We start from the raw sequence: 16,044 nt of genomic DNA, 5'->3' as shown, positions 1-16,044 counted from the left end.
CCAATTTCCTGTGGACATCCCTGCAACACCAGGCCAGGGCTGGCAGAGCTCGGAGCTGAGACCAGGCAGACCAAGCCTGTGGATTTTGGTATTGCTGCACCCAATTTTGAGCCGTGACACCAGGAGAAAGCAGAGGCGAGGCACTGAGCACATCCGTGTGCCAGCCAGGGCCATGGCCACACCACACCATCCACCGGTGTTCTCCTCTTTTCCTGCTGCCATCAGCCATTCCTGTAGGCTCGGACCAGTAGATGGCACCAGAATAACAGAAAAGTCCCTCTGGTTCTGCCCTCTGCGTTTTCCCAAATTCTCCTGCAGCCCCCTGCACAGCCCGCTGCTAGGGTGCTGGGAGCAAGCAGCGGTCCTCAGCTCTGGGATGGGGAAGCCTGGTGGGAGCTGCCCCGCTACAGAACTGCTTAAAGTTTTAGCAAACAAAGTTAAAAATAAAGAAACGTCAAATAAAGAGCTTTCTTCCCATTTTCAGGTTTCAAAAAAACATTTTTTTTCCCCTAGCGTATTGCTTTTACGTGAAAAATAGAAGCAAATATTGAACCAAAGCATCTGAAATTCTCTCTTTACGGAGAAAAAGCCTAAACAGCCAGGGACCAGCCTGCAGCAAAACCCAGCCACGTAAAGGCTGGTTCAGGATTACCCCACTCACTGGATCTGTCCCCCTGGTGATAGCAATGGACGGCCACGCTTTGGGAAGCGGGGCTGGGGTGACGGTGGTCAGGCACATTGAACACCCTGGAGCCATGGCCGTGGCCCTGCCACAGAGGTTTAACGTGCTCACAGAAGCCCCCGAATTTTTTCAGAAGCTTGAATCTTGCCTGGGGTCAGTCTGGGACCAATTCAGAGACCCTCTGACTTTTCATACCCAGAATTCAGCTTTGAGCACGGCTCAGTCCAGCACCACTGTAAGAGAAGTTGGATTATTTCAATCTCTTCCTTCTCCCCATTATCAATCGTACCCAAGCAAAGTACAAATCCACCAAACTGTTTTCCAAACCATTTCTCAGCACAATTTTTTTTTTTTTTTTTACTTAATGGCCCTTCCAGGAACAAAACGCATTTGGAAACCTCGGTGCCTGAACCTTTCTTGGCCAACAGCGTGTCCTCGAGCACGCAGCCGTGAGCAGCGAGCATCCCTGCTGGGAAGTGACCAGCCTGGCAGGGTGGAGGACAGCTCCCGTCCCCACGGGCTGGCCGGTGGAGCAGAGATCAGCCACGAGGGCTTCGTGCTGTGATCGCTGCCCACGGAGCTGCCTCTCCACAGCTCTTTGGCGATCCCTGGTTTCTGCAGGCTCTTCCCTGGCTGGCAACGAACACAAAACAGAGAAGAGAAGTGGCAAGAGATGGCTCCGATGGCTGTCACTGCCTCTGCACAAAGCCTTTCGCTCCTTGCCCTCGGTGCCAGCCCTGCACAGACATCTCCAACCTTCCCAGGGAGCCCAGCCTACCGATTCGCAGCCCCTCCGTCCCCAGATGTTGCTGGATGTGGTCATCCCCCACCCCACTGTTAATTAGATTTGCAGCTCTCCCTGTTTTCCTCATTTTACCCAAAGTTGCGTTTACGAGACGCTGTTCGCACACTCCTCAACCTGGCCAGAAATACCAGAAATCTCCCACAATGGCCTGTTTTGTTCAGAGCCTCTGAAAACTCAGAAGAGATCCCAAAATAGGGGATCAAAAGCTATTTCTGTGCCTGATGTTCGCCCTTTTTAGCTCTGCAGAGGTTCTCCTGTCTCCGCTATTCTTAACAGTGGGATTATGGATAGATTTTGGGAAGGGGATTGTCCTATAAATGAGCCTGGCAGCTGGTTCACATAAGTGAGTTACGATCAGGGATGAGGCCATTGCTTTCCTTTTGTTTCTCGCTGTGTTTTGGTTCAAACCTGTAAACAGATTTGCACCGAGTGGATCTGCATTCTCCATCTGGTCCTGTGATCCCATTTCCTGGCAGGAATATCCCTGACATCGAGTTGTGCAGGAATGCTGCAGCACATCCATGCGTCCTGCGGCCAGAGCCGAGCTGCTGGTTTTTTTTTTGGTGTCTGCACGCACGGCCGTAGCGCGTCACCCAGTTACCCCAAAGGGACTGCCAAACATCCCCTTCAGGGACGGAGAAGCCAATACTCGCCTTCCCAATTATTTCCAGTGATTACCTTGCGTCTTACAGTTAAAAAATGCGTATTTTCAACCTCCTTTCAATGCTCCTCTGGCTTTTGCTCTCAGCCACTGGCTCTTGTCCTACCTTCCTTTGATGGATTAGAGAGGAAAACAAAGAAGTCTTCCTAGAGAGTCAGGGAAACGGGGATTCAAATCCATCATCACGGTGTCTGGAAGGACTCTCAGTGCTGCCCAACCCGAGAGGGACAGTGGTATGTCACATGAGCAAAACCAGGAGGAGAGCAGGGAAAACCAGCACCACCGCCCGCAAGAAAACCCCCGTTTGGTACCCAGCCCTGCAGAGAGCACTCCAGCCTGAAAGCAAAGCGTCCCCTTGGCTTGCTCGCCTGTCACCTCCTCCTGCCACTGCCAGACAGGAGCTCAGTGATCCCTCGATCAGCTCCTGGGCCACGGAGCCCACACGAGCCAGCTTGGAGTGACTGAGGGCAGCTTTGCCGTGCGGTTTTCTTGCTATCGCATACCAGATTGTCTTTTCAATCACACCAGCTCCTTCCAGCCCACAACACCCATGCTGAAAGGCACATTTAAGAAACCTGTTGCCTGGCTTCCCAGCAGCAGGTAGCTCCCAGTTTGTGCGCCCCTTCCCCATCCGCATGCTCCTCCTCAGCCTGGTGGGTCCCCCTTTTCTTGGGGTCTCCATCCCATCCTCCTACCACCTCTTCCAGTGCTCCCTTACCCACAAAAGACCCAGGAGGACTTCCTCACCACCACACTTAAATCTCCCTTGCTGCAACCCAAGTACACATGCCTGGAGGTCACCCTGCACCATCCCCTTCCTATAGCAGCCCTGCATCTATCTGAAGGCTGTTCTCCATCACCTCTTCTGGAGGCTAAGCACCTCTTTCCTCCCAGCCTGGGAGTTCTGCAGCTCTTTATTGCTCTTCTCTGGACTTTTTTTGCTCGGCTCGTATCCTCCTCGACACGCAGCGTGCACAACTGGAGCCCACCTGGAGCCCTCCCCGCAGCCGCGTCCAAGAGGACACTGCACAAACGAAGCAGAACTACAGGAGACACCGGGGGTGAAAAACATCTGCCTCTCCTCATAAAGATGCGGCTTTCTGCATTGAGCAGGGAGTTGGTCCAAGGCCAGGCGAGCAGATTTGCAAAGGGCATGGAGCCACGGCACTCCGGTGTACACTCCTCATACCAGATTCATCCCCATTCCTACAGGCGGCAGGTCGGCAGCTCCTACACCACCTTTCTTATAGGGCACCAAGTAGACTCAGGCATGGCTTGGTGGAGACATCTGCTCCCTAAGAGCAATCATATCCTGCTAGCAAGCCCAAATCCCCAGCTGGGAGCCACTGGACAAGCCCCATCCATCTTGCTGAGCACCCAGGGCCAGACCTCATGGAGCACATCCCGTGTAGGACCAGCTCCCCACGGCTGGGGCGCTTGGTGCCAGACGGAGGAAGGGTTAGCACCGAAACAGGCCGTGAATGAGCGACATGGGGCTTTTCATTCTTCTCCAAACCCCTCGTTTTCCTAAGGGGAATGCCTCAAAAAACCCAGTGGGGGGAGAGGAGGAATTCACAGCTCCCTTCCAAAACCCAGGCTTTGTTTGTTTGATCATTTTTTTAAATGATCAAGTAACTTGTGAATACAATTTCTGATGATTCCCACATCCTCCCAGCTGGAGGACGGCTCATGAACAGGCTCCAAACTCTGTAAATGAGCTTGTTAGTCATAAGTCTTCAAACAGGCTTGATAAACAACTTTCAGCCTGCAGGATATTCATCAACCATTCTGTCTGCCTGGTCTCCCGACACTAATTTATTATTTACAATGAGAGATCCCTCTCCTAAATCACAGGTGATTGTTTCTTTTCACTGATTAGCTGGTTTTTTTTTAAGATTTTTTTTTTTAAGGAGAAAATGAAAAACAAATCACAAACAAGCAATGCGTAGCAAACGCTTATTCCTGAGCAATTCCCCCAGTTTCCATGAGACACATCAGCAGTCGTCCAAATGAAACAAACTGTCAGCAAAGATCTTTTTGGCCAAACGTTAAAGACCGGGCAACAGCCAAGAAAAAGAGCACAGAAATTCCCAGCAGCTGGTTGGGACAACTGTGTCGGACACCGGCTTCCCCAACACCAGCATCCTTTGGGCACGCGGAGACCCCAAGCATCTCAAGATGTTGGGGGAGATCAGAGCTGGCGTGGCAAGAGCTGCCACCATCAACTGTTGTGTGAAGCACACGGCTGGGTCACCAAAGGGGATCTCCTTAATGCTAATCAGTTAATTAACGAGGAAGGTGGTCGGTTCCAGAGACGGAGGCAGATGAAATAGCAATTAGCTGGCAGCGATGCAGAGGGAGGAGAATATTCCCGAATTAAAGCCGACCTCTTATATATCACCTCTCCAGCAGGTTTCAAAGCCCCTTATTAAGGGGTTGGGATCATTATCCAGTTACATGGGTAGGGAAACTGAGGCACGACGGGGTGGACTTGGCCAAATTAGTCCATTAAATGTAGAAGAAAAAGACCACAGCCAAGGCACTAAGGCATTTTGGAGCAGTAAAAGACCAGCCGGGTAATCCTACAAGGCCATCTCTACTGACATTCAGGGCGGGACACACACAAAAACCAGTTTTAATTTAGATTTCGGGTGGAAGCCCAGGACAAAATGCTGTACCCTACAAACCCTGCCTGCAGTACCCCCAAGCAGAGCGGCCCCCTGCAGCCTGGGGAGAACACAGAGCAGACTAATGCCCTCCCGAGCAAGCTGGCTTTGTGTGCACATAATATCCAGACCCGTGTTTCCATCACCACCACTTGGGGACCCAGGAATGGGTCCCCATTCCTGGCCCACAAAGAGGCACAGACCCCCGTTATCATTTGGGGTGAAGAAGTAGGATGCAGAGCTCAACTCCATCACGTTCTTGAAAACTTTTTTCCCCCTCTCATTGCAAAAACAGATACATTTGCTCGGACACCCTACAGCACTTCAGACCAGACAACCTGTGCGTGGAGAGGGACTTCCCAGTGCCAACACAGAGCAAACACATTTTGGGGAAGAGGCGCAGTTTTCACCAGCTTTCTCCAGCAATATCAGTGTCGGAGCCACCCATCCCAAACAGGGACGTGATGATGGATTTCCTCCACGCTGTCCCCTTCATCCAGGTGAAAAGGAGACCACCTCAGCGACCATGCAGGACAACCACAGGTATGCAGCATTACAGGAGCGTCTCCAGCCCCGGGAAAGAGGACTGTAAAACCCTAAAGGAAACCAGCCCAGGCTTCACGGTGGCAGGAACCACCTGCGGTACAATCAACCAAGGGCAGCCCCTTCTGCATCGCCAGCCCCTGAGCATTAACGCTCTGCTCTCACCGTTACGGCTCCAGCACCTTTCCCCGTTTAAGTCCCCACAGAGCCCTGACTCCGCTGAGCTGATGCTGAGAAGCGATGGCTCTTCAGAAGCTGTGACCATATTTTTTTTTTCCCCAAACGTGGGCCATATTAGTGACGCTTCCAAAAAGCGGATGATTTCCAGAAGCGCTGAGCAGGACTTCACAGCTCTGCCGGCTGCAGCTCTGCCCAGCTCACCCACTGCTCAAACACAACCAAAATGAGAGCAAAGCACAGACTAGTACAGGTCCCCGTGGGTTTAAAAAAACCCTACCCGACTTTAACTGGTCCAGCATCTACACTGGCTACAAGACAGGGTTGGGAGCTACTTGGACACAGCCTCCTGCAGCCTCCCACCCTGCTCCATCACCTCCAGGCACCCCGGTTTGTTCCCACAGCCCCGGGACTGTTGGTCCCCTTCACATCCACATGCCATTTTCTTTCCAAGCCTGCCCGCTCAGCAGCTGTTGCTGGCGATTTTGTCTTGCCCCCAGACACACGGGGCCGTGGATAAATTTGGTTTTACTGTGGTCAAGGAGGCCACAGGAGAAATTCATCTGCTGGTGGGCTCAGAGCAGGAAGCGATGTCCCCAGGCTCCTGATGAATTCCAGCTCTCGGTGCAAGAGCAGATTTGCTGCCTGAGCAGCTCATCAGGACGTGGAGAGGGTCCTGGCCAGATCCCGAGCGGCTCTTTGGACGCTCGCCCTGCCCAGCAGTCTTGCTGACTGGATGGAGTTTCTCCTGTAGGAAAATTTCTCTAGCCAGAAACAGGGAGGGGGGGGGGAAATTTGGGTGGAATATGAACTGGACGCTGCGATAGGATGTAGTGACTTGTTAACAGCTCGGCTGGCTCCCCTCACCTCTCTTCTCTCCTTCCCCTTCCAGGAACACCAGGCACCAGGAGGTCCTGAGCTGCCACTCCAAGGCCAACGCTCACTTGGTACAGGCACGACAAATCCAGACTGTCTGGGACAGGGCTTTAAACACTGGTGTAACCTTTTCTTAGCCTCTGGAGGTGAGAGAGGAGCCCAGAAAGCTAATGCAAACTGAAATGGATGCTCACTGGCTTGCTCATCAAGCCTCCCTTCCCAGACGCCAGGCTTTCCATGGCAGGAGGCAGCCCTCAGCCTCAGCACTGCTGCTCTGCTCCCTACCCAATCTGCATCCTCTGGATGTCCTCATCTGAGAGAAATTTCTCTCAAAATGAGGCTGCCGTGGTCCCAGCAGACACACAACGTGTCTCCGCTCAGCTCCCACCCCGGCCTCACAGCATCTTCCGTGGGTACAGGGTAGAAGGCAGCCGGGCCCAGCAGAGAGAGAGAGGGAAAGGAAGGGAAGTGGCAGGTTAGGTGTGCATCACGCATTCACAAATCAATGTAGGAAGTGAAAAACATGAGCAGAGCCAGCAAACCTCCGTGCTGGAGGGCCCTGGGCTGTTACAACACAAGTGACAAAGCACAAAGCCCTGCAGGCCTGTGCCACGGGGCTGGTGGCGACGGTGTCTACACACGTGAGCTTCAACTGATGGCATCTCTAACACAGAGCCTTTGAAAAGGACTTTTCTCCAGAGACTCTCCATGTAAGAGGTTGAATTTATGCTGCTTCATCCCCTCACGGGGAGGGACTGCCAGCAGCCTTCACCACGTCCCATGGGACTGCTGGGATTTAGCAGCCCCTTGAGACATCTGCTCCCTCCCCAAAGCAGCCGGCGGGTTCATAAGTTACGTCCCACGGACAGAAACCATCCAGCAGGCTTTTCTTGGAGGAACCAGGCTAAGAACACAACACCCCGGTGTCCTGAGCGTAAAGCTTCAAGGACAGTTCAGAGGGGAAGCACGATCGGGGCCTCGGACGACAGCTCCTCCGGCCAGGCCGTGGTGTTCTCACTTCACAGCTCCATAATCCGCCCCAAAGCCCAAGCCTCCTTTCGGAAAGGCAAGTAGGGTGGGGAACCAGAAACGCAGTGATTCATCCTCCCCAGAAACAGAGGCCCAAGTCTGGAATATTGTGACACTTGGTAAATCCTCGTGATGCGCTTCATTATGCAAGAGAGGCCCAGCAGGAGCACAGCTCCCTCAGGGCTCCTTCGTATGGGTTTCAAAACCGATTAAATATATCATAAACAACTTGCAACCAGGAATAAACACCTATAATCCCATCAAGCCATGCTGGTGATGTCAAAAACCACGGCAGCAAACTCGGAGTTGTCAGGGAAAAAAAAAAAAAAAAGGAGAAAAAACAAGAATATAGCCTTGAAGGAATTATGGCCCTGTAATTCTGCGTCTGCCTTGTCAGAGCATTCGGCTTTAAAGTTTGCCAGCTCCTCCCAGCCACTCCTGCTTATACTTTGTCCGTGCTCTTGCTCCCTCTTTCCAGGCTCCCTAACATCACGTATTTGGATGCCTGTTGCACCTCTGCTGAAAGGCAAAAGGCTCGTGCCCCCGAACGCAGACAGCAAAACCGCCTCATGCCTGCGCAGAAATATTCCACCAGCCTCAAAAAGAGCTTTTTGCATGACTCAAGGCTGCTGGTCAAGACTTTAAACGCTAATACTCATCAATTGGCATCCACATAAGCGGCCCATTGAATCGCATGCAATGACTCGTGTGAGTAAGGATTGCACAAATTAACCCTGAGATAATATTTTCCCATGCGATCACTGCTTTCTACATCATCAAAAAGATGGAAAATAGACTGGCTAGTAGTGGAAACTCGGTGCAGATGACAGAAAGCTGATGTTCATTAAGAGAGTTCTAGCAGTTCAGACCAAACCTTTAAGTTTTATGAGAGATTTCAAAATCTAATTTTCATGGAAATGTTTTCATTACATTAAGGGGAGTAGGGTGGGGGGGAGTAAAAACCTTCAGCAAAATCTTTTTCGAATTAAAAAGTTGGAAGCTTTGTGCAGATGGATTGAAAACACAAATACCATCAGCAAATTATGAGACCATGAGAACCAGGAAGCAAAACTGATTATGATAAAAAAAAAGTGAAATTCACAAACAAATAAAAGTCTAGTTTCGGCCGTCAAAAGGAGGGCGGCACGGCCAGCACTTGCAAACTGAGTCAGCGCCCTCCTTCAGCTTCACATGGCTCCTTTTTTCTTTTGTTAATAGTAAGCTGATTATTGGTTTTTTTTTTTTTTTTAATAAAAAAGTTTGGTTCCAAGTTTGTGACAGTCACATTTCCATCTTTTGTCTGCATCCAGAAGATCTAGAAATTTATGTCAAAACCAGATATTTTTTCCACTTCGAATTGTAGGATTCAGAGATGCAAGAAAAATATCAGCGTGAGACATTTGACCGAAAAATCATGCCCCAGCTAGCCTGAGAGTGAAATTAAAAAGATGCAACACGCGTGGAAAGAAGTGAATGAAGCTTTTAACTGGTTTTCTGCGTTGGTTACCTGGCCTGCTATCCAAGCTTTATCCCCAAGAACGTGGCTCACCCTTCCCGCGAGGAGCCTCTAGGACACACGCGGCACCGCTGGCACGCGGAAAGATTTCTCCCACAAGAACAGGGCTGAATTTTTCATGCAGACAGCCCAAACGACAAGCGCCTTAAAAAGAATATCAACCCGATCCCCAATTTTTCCACATCAGCTGCTGGACAAGGAGGACTTGGGTGCAGAAAGTCCTTTCTGGCAGCAGCCTGTAGGGATGCTCACCGCTGCCGGAGGGGTTAAAGGCAGCGGCCGCTTTGCCCCATAACCTGTGGGCAGCAGCAGCCCCTTCCTCCCCTCAGGCTCTCCCTTTGCCCAGCAGCTCCACAGGACAAGAGAGGAAGAAAATATGAGCTGCTAGATTTAATCAATCTCAGCTCCAAAAGCGCTTTCTTCCTTCTTTTCTATTCTTTGTCCATCCCCAGTTGCCAGGCTCAGCATCTTCTGGGAATAAGGGCTGTGTTTTCCTAACAAAAGAGCCACTTAGGACTTGAAGATAAGGCAAAGGTTTGCAAAGAAAACCCTGCAGTCCCTGGCGCTTCCTCTTGCGTTCCCAGGCACCTCGGCAGCCCTCTGAGCCGCTCTCCCCTTCCCAAAGTGGTGGCAGAGCTTTTCCACCTCTTTTTATCAATTCAAATGTCTTTTTTTTTTTTGTGCGGGGTGGGGAGGCACCACAGCACCACAGACAACCTCAGGATCAGAAGAAAAAGGAGAAACAATTCAACCTTTACACAAACCCTTCCCCTCCCGCAGCAACTGCACTTGCTCTAATTAAAAAGAGAGAATTAACAGCCTAAATACCAGCCATGTGGGAGCAGACCAAAGGTCCTTCAGCTCAGGATCCTGTCTCAGATGGCCTCTAATGACAGACAGAGGCAGCGATGGGGCGATCTCTGCCCCAGTTCATCCCTCCCGCCCCCAAAACCCACGGCTCCAAGCCGGTGATGCACCGCAGCAGTGATGAGCCAACCCCGGCCCCTGTCCTCCCTCTGTTTGACTTCTCCTTTTTTTAAAAAACATTTCTGTATCTGGCCTCTGCAAAACCCTGGTATGAGACCCGTCGTCGTGCCGGCTGGGGAAAGCAGCCCTTCCTCGTGCTCTCACCCTACGAGGAATGAGATGAAACCAGCACGGATGCTCTGCCTGCCCCATCCCAAGCAGAGCAAAGAAACTCACCTCCTCCCCGCTGCCCCGCCAGGAGTTTCTGCTCCCCGGGGAAGCTTTTTTTGGTGCCGAGGGGTCACGATGCCCGCTGAGCCAGAAGCAGCAGTGGGGAGCTGCAGGCTGCCCGGGCCCTGGCTGTGATTTTGAAGCTGCCCCGACAGCCTGAGTTGGGCTGCCAGCCCGGAGAAACTCACAGCCCCCAGACCTCCACCTCTTTTACACGGAAGAGAAATTGCAGGGCAGTAATAACTCCAATATGCAGGACTTGTGCACGTACCGGATCAAAGCGGGCTTCAGTCGTTCCTCACAAAAGAAAGGCGAGCACAACAATTTTTCTTGTGCTGCTCAGGCTTTCTCCACGTCGTTTTATGAGCCGTCAACAGCCAGGCTCAAACAAACAAAACAAAACAAAAAAGCAGATGGCAAAAAAATGCCATCTTTAAAACTAGCTAATAGCTCACCAGCTCCGGGTTTGGAGAAGCGATCCCGCTCAGAGCCACGAGCTTTGGGAACCCACCAGCAGTTTTCTGCCACCACCAAGGGCAGGGGAGCAAGGAGAGCTGGCTGCCCATGCTGGGAAGCCCAGCGAGTCCCCTCTGCTGATCTGGGACTGCATTTTCATCACGGTTTTAGCTGGAGTCAGTGGAAACCCTGCTACCAAAGCAAGCGTTGGCTGGATCTTATCAGGTGGCTTTGCAATGAGGAGCAAGTCTGAGTCCTCCTGGCTGAAGGGCAGAGGCTGGGAGGGTCACAGTGAATTTTATCAGCTGTTAAGGAACGGTTTTCACACCTACAATTCGAACTGAAGTCAGTGAGTGACAGTTTCGCAGCACCACTGAAAATAAAAATCAGTCCCTTAATACGCTGACATTTCTCCCTGTCTGCGTTACAATCAGAGCTACTCCCAGAAATGTTTTCCTTTTTTTAAAATAGGAAAAAAGCTTTGTCCTCAACCCCTTCCAAATGAATTCACGGTAATGTAGTCCCTCCAAACTCCAAATAAAACTTTTTGTCATTTCCGTGTCAAGCTTTTTCCCCGTAATTTCACGTTACATGAGGAGCACCCAATATTTCGGGTTCGCACCCCGCTTCGGGACAGAAACCAGTGGCAGACCGACTGTCCCCCAGGTCAGCAGATCGGTTCCAGTATTCCTGCGACATTCCACAACTCCTCCAAACGGCTCTCACCTCCTCTCCCTTCGTAACACGGAGGATAACCGAGCCCTGTGTTAGCTTTTCCGCCGAACCAGCTCTCATTTTTCACCAAGAAAAGCTCAAACCCACCGCTGCCCAGCTCTCATGCAGCCTTTTTCCTGCGGGCGCTGCAAAGCACTTCACAAAACACATGCCACGGGTGGGGAAACTGAGGCACGGAGACGCAGGGGGTCTGCTAAACACATCAGCGAAGGAGCCAGGGAGCCCAGATGACAGCTCTGCCCAATAAACCAGGGAGAATTTATCCCCGGTATTTATTTTTTGCTTACTTTAGAATACTTTTAAAACTTTCTAATTCACCGCAACGGCATTAAAACTTTTACTGCGTTCGGGGAACTGCTGATTTATTTTAAGCTGGAGTTTGGTCCCTGCCCGGCAATGCTGGCTGGGAAACACACCCTCAGCCCGTGATTTCGGTCCGGTTCCTGCTCGAAGAGCAGGGTGGGTGTCAGGGGAACACAGCCCCTCTTTTCCACGCAGACCAAGCCAGCTTGGCAATTGGCAATGGGCAGCACCAGGAGCAAAGCAGGGCCAAATAAAATACGATAAACGAAACTGAGGGGGGAAAAGGAGGAAAAAAAGAGACGTTTGCATAACTCGTTGGTTAGTATCGCGGGGACTCTCCGGCCGCAGCGGCACAGGGAGCCGAATCACGGGGGAGCGGCGATCGCTGCCCTCCTTCCCTATACCAACCCACGCACATTTAGGGCCAGAAATGTAATTTTGCTCCTGGGAAGGGGCATTTTTAAAGCCGTTTTCCCCGCAGCCGTTGTCCCATCCTGGCCAGGCTCTCCGGGAAGGGAGCAGGACAAATCCCCTCGCCTTTGCCCTTGGGGTCCCGCTGGATGGGGACGCGGGGAGCGGCTGCTTTCTTGCAGAGCTCTCCTTTTCCAAGGCCGGTTTCCCCTCTCGGCACGGCTCCGGGAACCCAAAAAGGCGAGGAAGCCCCGGAGGAGCCCCGGGGGGCAGCGGGAGGAAGGCGGCTGCCGGCTGCGGGTCGGGCTCCTCGCCCCCGGAGCCTCGGCGGTACCGGGAGGGGGGCGCAGCGGGGAGGGCTCCCCCCTACAGCCGGGGGGTCGGGGGAGCTTGGGGAGGGGGTCGGTGTCCGGCTCCGTTCCCTTCTCCCCCGCTGCCACCGCGGCGTTGCCGCTCGTTGATCGCGGCTGCCGGCGAGAAAAAAAAAAAAAAAAAAAAAAAAAAAAAAAAAAAAAAAAGAAAACGAAAAGCGAGATTTTCGTCGGCTTTTCGTTTTTCGCCTCTCGTTGGCGGCCTGGCCCCCCCCTGGGGGGCTCCTGGGGAGCCCTCGGAAACGAGCCCGTGTCCGTAGCCACGTCCGTGCCCGGGCTCGCCGCGGGAGGGACGAAAATCGCAACGAAAATCGCAACGAAAATTGCGCCCAGTCCCTTCGCCCGCGGATATATACATAAACAGAGAGAGATCTATTTATTTTTTAACCGAAACGAAGGTAATAATGGATCGGGGGGGGAGATTTGCGCACCTACCTCGCCCCTTTCATAGCGCTGCGCTCGGAAAACACCGCGCAAGGCTGCGCCCCTTCCCCGCCGCGACGGGAGCCGGGGCCGGGGGTGCCCGGAGCCAGGAAAAAGGGGGCAGGAGGCGGCCGGCGGCTCCGTTTTGCGGCGCCGCAAGTCCCCTCGGGCTGTTTGCGAGGGCAAAGCCGTCGGAAAACGGCTCGGCGGGTCCCATCCGGAGCGGCGAGGTGCTCCGAGCTCCGACGGGATGGATGGAGAGGGAGGGAGGGATGGATGGAGAGAAGGATGGATGGAGGGATGGATAAAGGGGTGGATGGAGGGAGAAAGGAAGGGATGGGGGGATAGAGGGATGGATGGGGGGATAGAGGGATGAATGGAGGGACAGAGGGATGGATGGAGGGCTGGATCCTGCCGGCCCCGTCCCGTAGAGCCCCCTGCTCAGCCCCCCGGCAGGCGATGCGCTCGGGGGGCTCAGCCCGCGTCCCCAGGGGGGGATCCCCCCGCACTTACTGTCCTGCTGCGGGGTGTCGCTGCCGCTGGTCAACCCGGGGGACTCCAACAAGCTCCGGCCGGGCTCGCCGCCACCCTCGTCCGCCTGGGCGGCCACCATGTCGCCCGCCTCCTCCAGGTCCAGCAGGTGGCTCACGGAGAAGTTCTTCTTGCCTTGTAAATTGTCCAAGCCGGCGGGGCCGTCGAGGCGGGCGGGCAGCAGGGCCTGCCTCTCCATGGCGTGGGCATAGCTGGACGCCATGGTGCTGAGCGGGGCTTTTCTGCCCTCGCCCCCCCCGGCGCCCACCGCCCCCGCTCCCCCCCAGCCGCCGGCCCTTCGAGGAGGGGAGGGGGGGAGGGGGGAAGCGCACGGCCCCAGGTGGGGGGACGACGACGACGACGACACGGGGACCCGACGGGATGGAGAGCTGCAGGGACCGGCTTTAAAACATGCCGGGGTGGAGGGGGGAAAAAAGGCGAAGCGGCCGGCTCGGGGCGCCGGGAGCTGCCGGCGGCCGGGAGGCGCACGGGGGCTGTGGGGCCGCTGGGGCGGGTGCGCCCCGTCCCTCCGCCTTCCCCTCCCGGCGGCTCCCGGCCCTTCCCTTCCCTTCCCTTCCCCTCCCTTCCCTTCCCCTTCCTCCGCCCCTGCCCTCCCCTCCGCCCCGCACTTCAAACGCCGGGGGCGGCCCCGCCGCGCTCCGGGCCCCCCCTCCCGGGACGTGGCACCGGCCCCCGGTCCTGGTGCTGCGCCTCGCTCCGTGCTGGGGAGCCCCCCCGGGGGGAGAGGGGAGCGGTGCCCTCCGCCGGGGGGCCCCCTCTCGGCGGCCGGAGCACGGTGGGCACGGCCGCTGGGGGAGAGGAGTCGCCAAAGGGAGAGCTGGGGATGGAAAAGTGGCAGGGAGAAGGAAGGGGAAGAGCGAAGGGGAGAGGGAAAGGGGAAAAAAATAACGAAAGGGGGAGAAAAAGCGCAACGGAGAAGCCAGAAAGAGAGACGAGGCAAGAAGCAGCAAAAGTGAAATAGGAAAAGGAGAGCAAAAGCGAAATAGCAGGAGAGAAAAGGGGGAAAAACTGAACCAGCCCCCCCCCAAAAAAAACTAAAAGCAAAACAGCAGAGAAGAGAGAAAGACAGGGGAAGGAGGCGCAGAGGACACGCTCGGCTCCCCAAACCAGTGAGCAGAGAGGTCCCAGGGCCCTGCAGGTCCTGGGGGCTGAGGGCACGCAGGGGTGCAGGCAGCACCCCCAGACCCTTGCTCGCTGCAGAAGGGCCCCGAGAGCAGCCCCATGGGCACTGAGTGAGGCTGCTGGCACTGGCCATGCTCCCACCGGGCCAGGAAAGGTCCCCACGTCCCCGTGGCTGGAGCCTGGGCTCCGAGCTGCCACAGCCAGCCCAGAATTTCCATCCCCCCTGATCTGGGGAAAGAACATTTGATGCCATCAAAGGGCTCCAGATTGAAAACAGATGTGCTTCCCCGAGCCTCTCCATGCATTTAATTAAGGCACAGGCATGGAGGAGACATTTTCATCATTAGTTTGCTTTCAGCCCCCCCCCCCTCCAGTCCCAGTTTACCCTTTGCAGTCTCCAAGACTCAAACGAGCGTGGCAGGGCTCTGCCGCCCGCAGCTCGGGGGCTGAGCAGTGCAAGCACTGGGGTGAAGCCGTGCGTGTGCACGGGAGGACGTGGGCGTACGTACACCCAAAATGCTGCGTGTGCATCTTCCTACACAGCTGTGCACGCCTCGCCGCGTGCTGGTGCGTCCCTTTTTTTGGATGGGTGTCAGCGTTCAGGGACCGTTTCTGCAGGGCATCCTACAGCACGTGCCCACGTGTTGGGTGGGGAAGGAGCCGTCCCTTCCCACAGCCGTGTGCCTCTCAGAGCCCAGCACGGCCAGGACAGCGAGGGTCTCCAGCCTGAGACACAACGGGGGTGTACACAATCCCTTGCTCTGAAGGACAGGGATCTGCCCTGTGCATGAAACATCTTTTTTCTCAGCCTCTGCCTTTCCCAGGGATTTGGCTGCTTTCTTTCTTGGTGAGCCTGCTTTTACCCTCTTTCTCCCTCAAACCAATCTTGCAGCTGGCCTGGCTTCTATGGATAGGTGCAGGGGAGTCCCAGCCACACACGTCCCCTTTCCAGTGGGGAAAGGCTGCACAGCCCCAGGCAACCTCTGCCACAGCAGAAGCCACAGCAAACAAAAGAGCAACTCTGTGCTCCCCTCACTCATGTCCTCACAGATATCCCAGGTAAGGAGCATTTCCCTTTCCTTCTCACAGGCCCCCATCATTCAGACAGCCCTTTCCCCAGGAGCTCAACCTGAAATGAGCCTTGGAAGATGGTGAAAGCATCTTGGTGCTGCAGGTCACCACATCAACATGTGCAGAATCAGCACAATACAAAGGCAGAATCCCTCCTGCATGTTCACAGAGGGGCCCAGCTCTGAACTGGGCTCTGTGGCATTACCCTGAGATGAGCCACGAGTGCCCCCCCCACACACAGCACCCCCAGGCTGAATAGCAATGTAGTTACAGCACCAGCTCAGGGCAGGATTAGTGCAGCATCCGTGATGCCCTGCTCCGTGTAGAGCATAGTTTACCCTCGTGGAGCTTGATGAAGGCAGAGGAAGCGCCAGGGAAGAAATCCCAGCAGGAGAAGGTAGCAAAACATGCTCTTTGTAGCAGGGTGTCCTATTGTACTGGTGATCAG

The 16,044-nt window shown here is 54.4% G+C and overlaps 1 protein-coding gene across 1 annotated transcript in view; it reads right to left on the bottom strand.

Annotated features, from left to right (window-relative positions):
* The window catches only part of PRRX1 (paired related homeobox 1), a 34,950-nt gene extending 21,345 nt beyond the window's left edge, over positions 1-13,605 (bottom strand). Inside the window, exon 1 of the mRNA XM_032192287.1 lies at positions 13,365-13,605. Within this exon, the coding sequence (XP_032048178.1) occupies positions 13,365-13,605 (241 nt within the window). The remainder of the gene's footprint in view (positions 1-13,364) is intronic.
* Positions 13,606-16,044: the final 2,439 nt, after the last annotated feature.

This window comes from Aythya fuligula, chromosome 8 (genome assembly GCF_009819795.1).
Source record: "Aythya fuligula isolate bAytFul2 chromosome 8, bAytFul2.pri, whole genome shotgun sequence".
Lineage (NCBI taxonomy): Eukaryota > Metazoa > Chordata > Aves > Anseriformes > Anatidae > Aythya > Aythya fuligula.
Note: the sequence above shows the minus strand (reverse complement) of the source record. Positions and strands in the feature narration are given on the sequence as shown.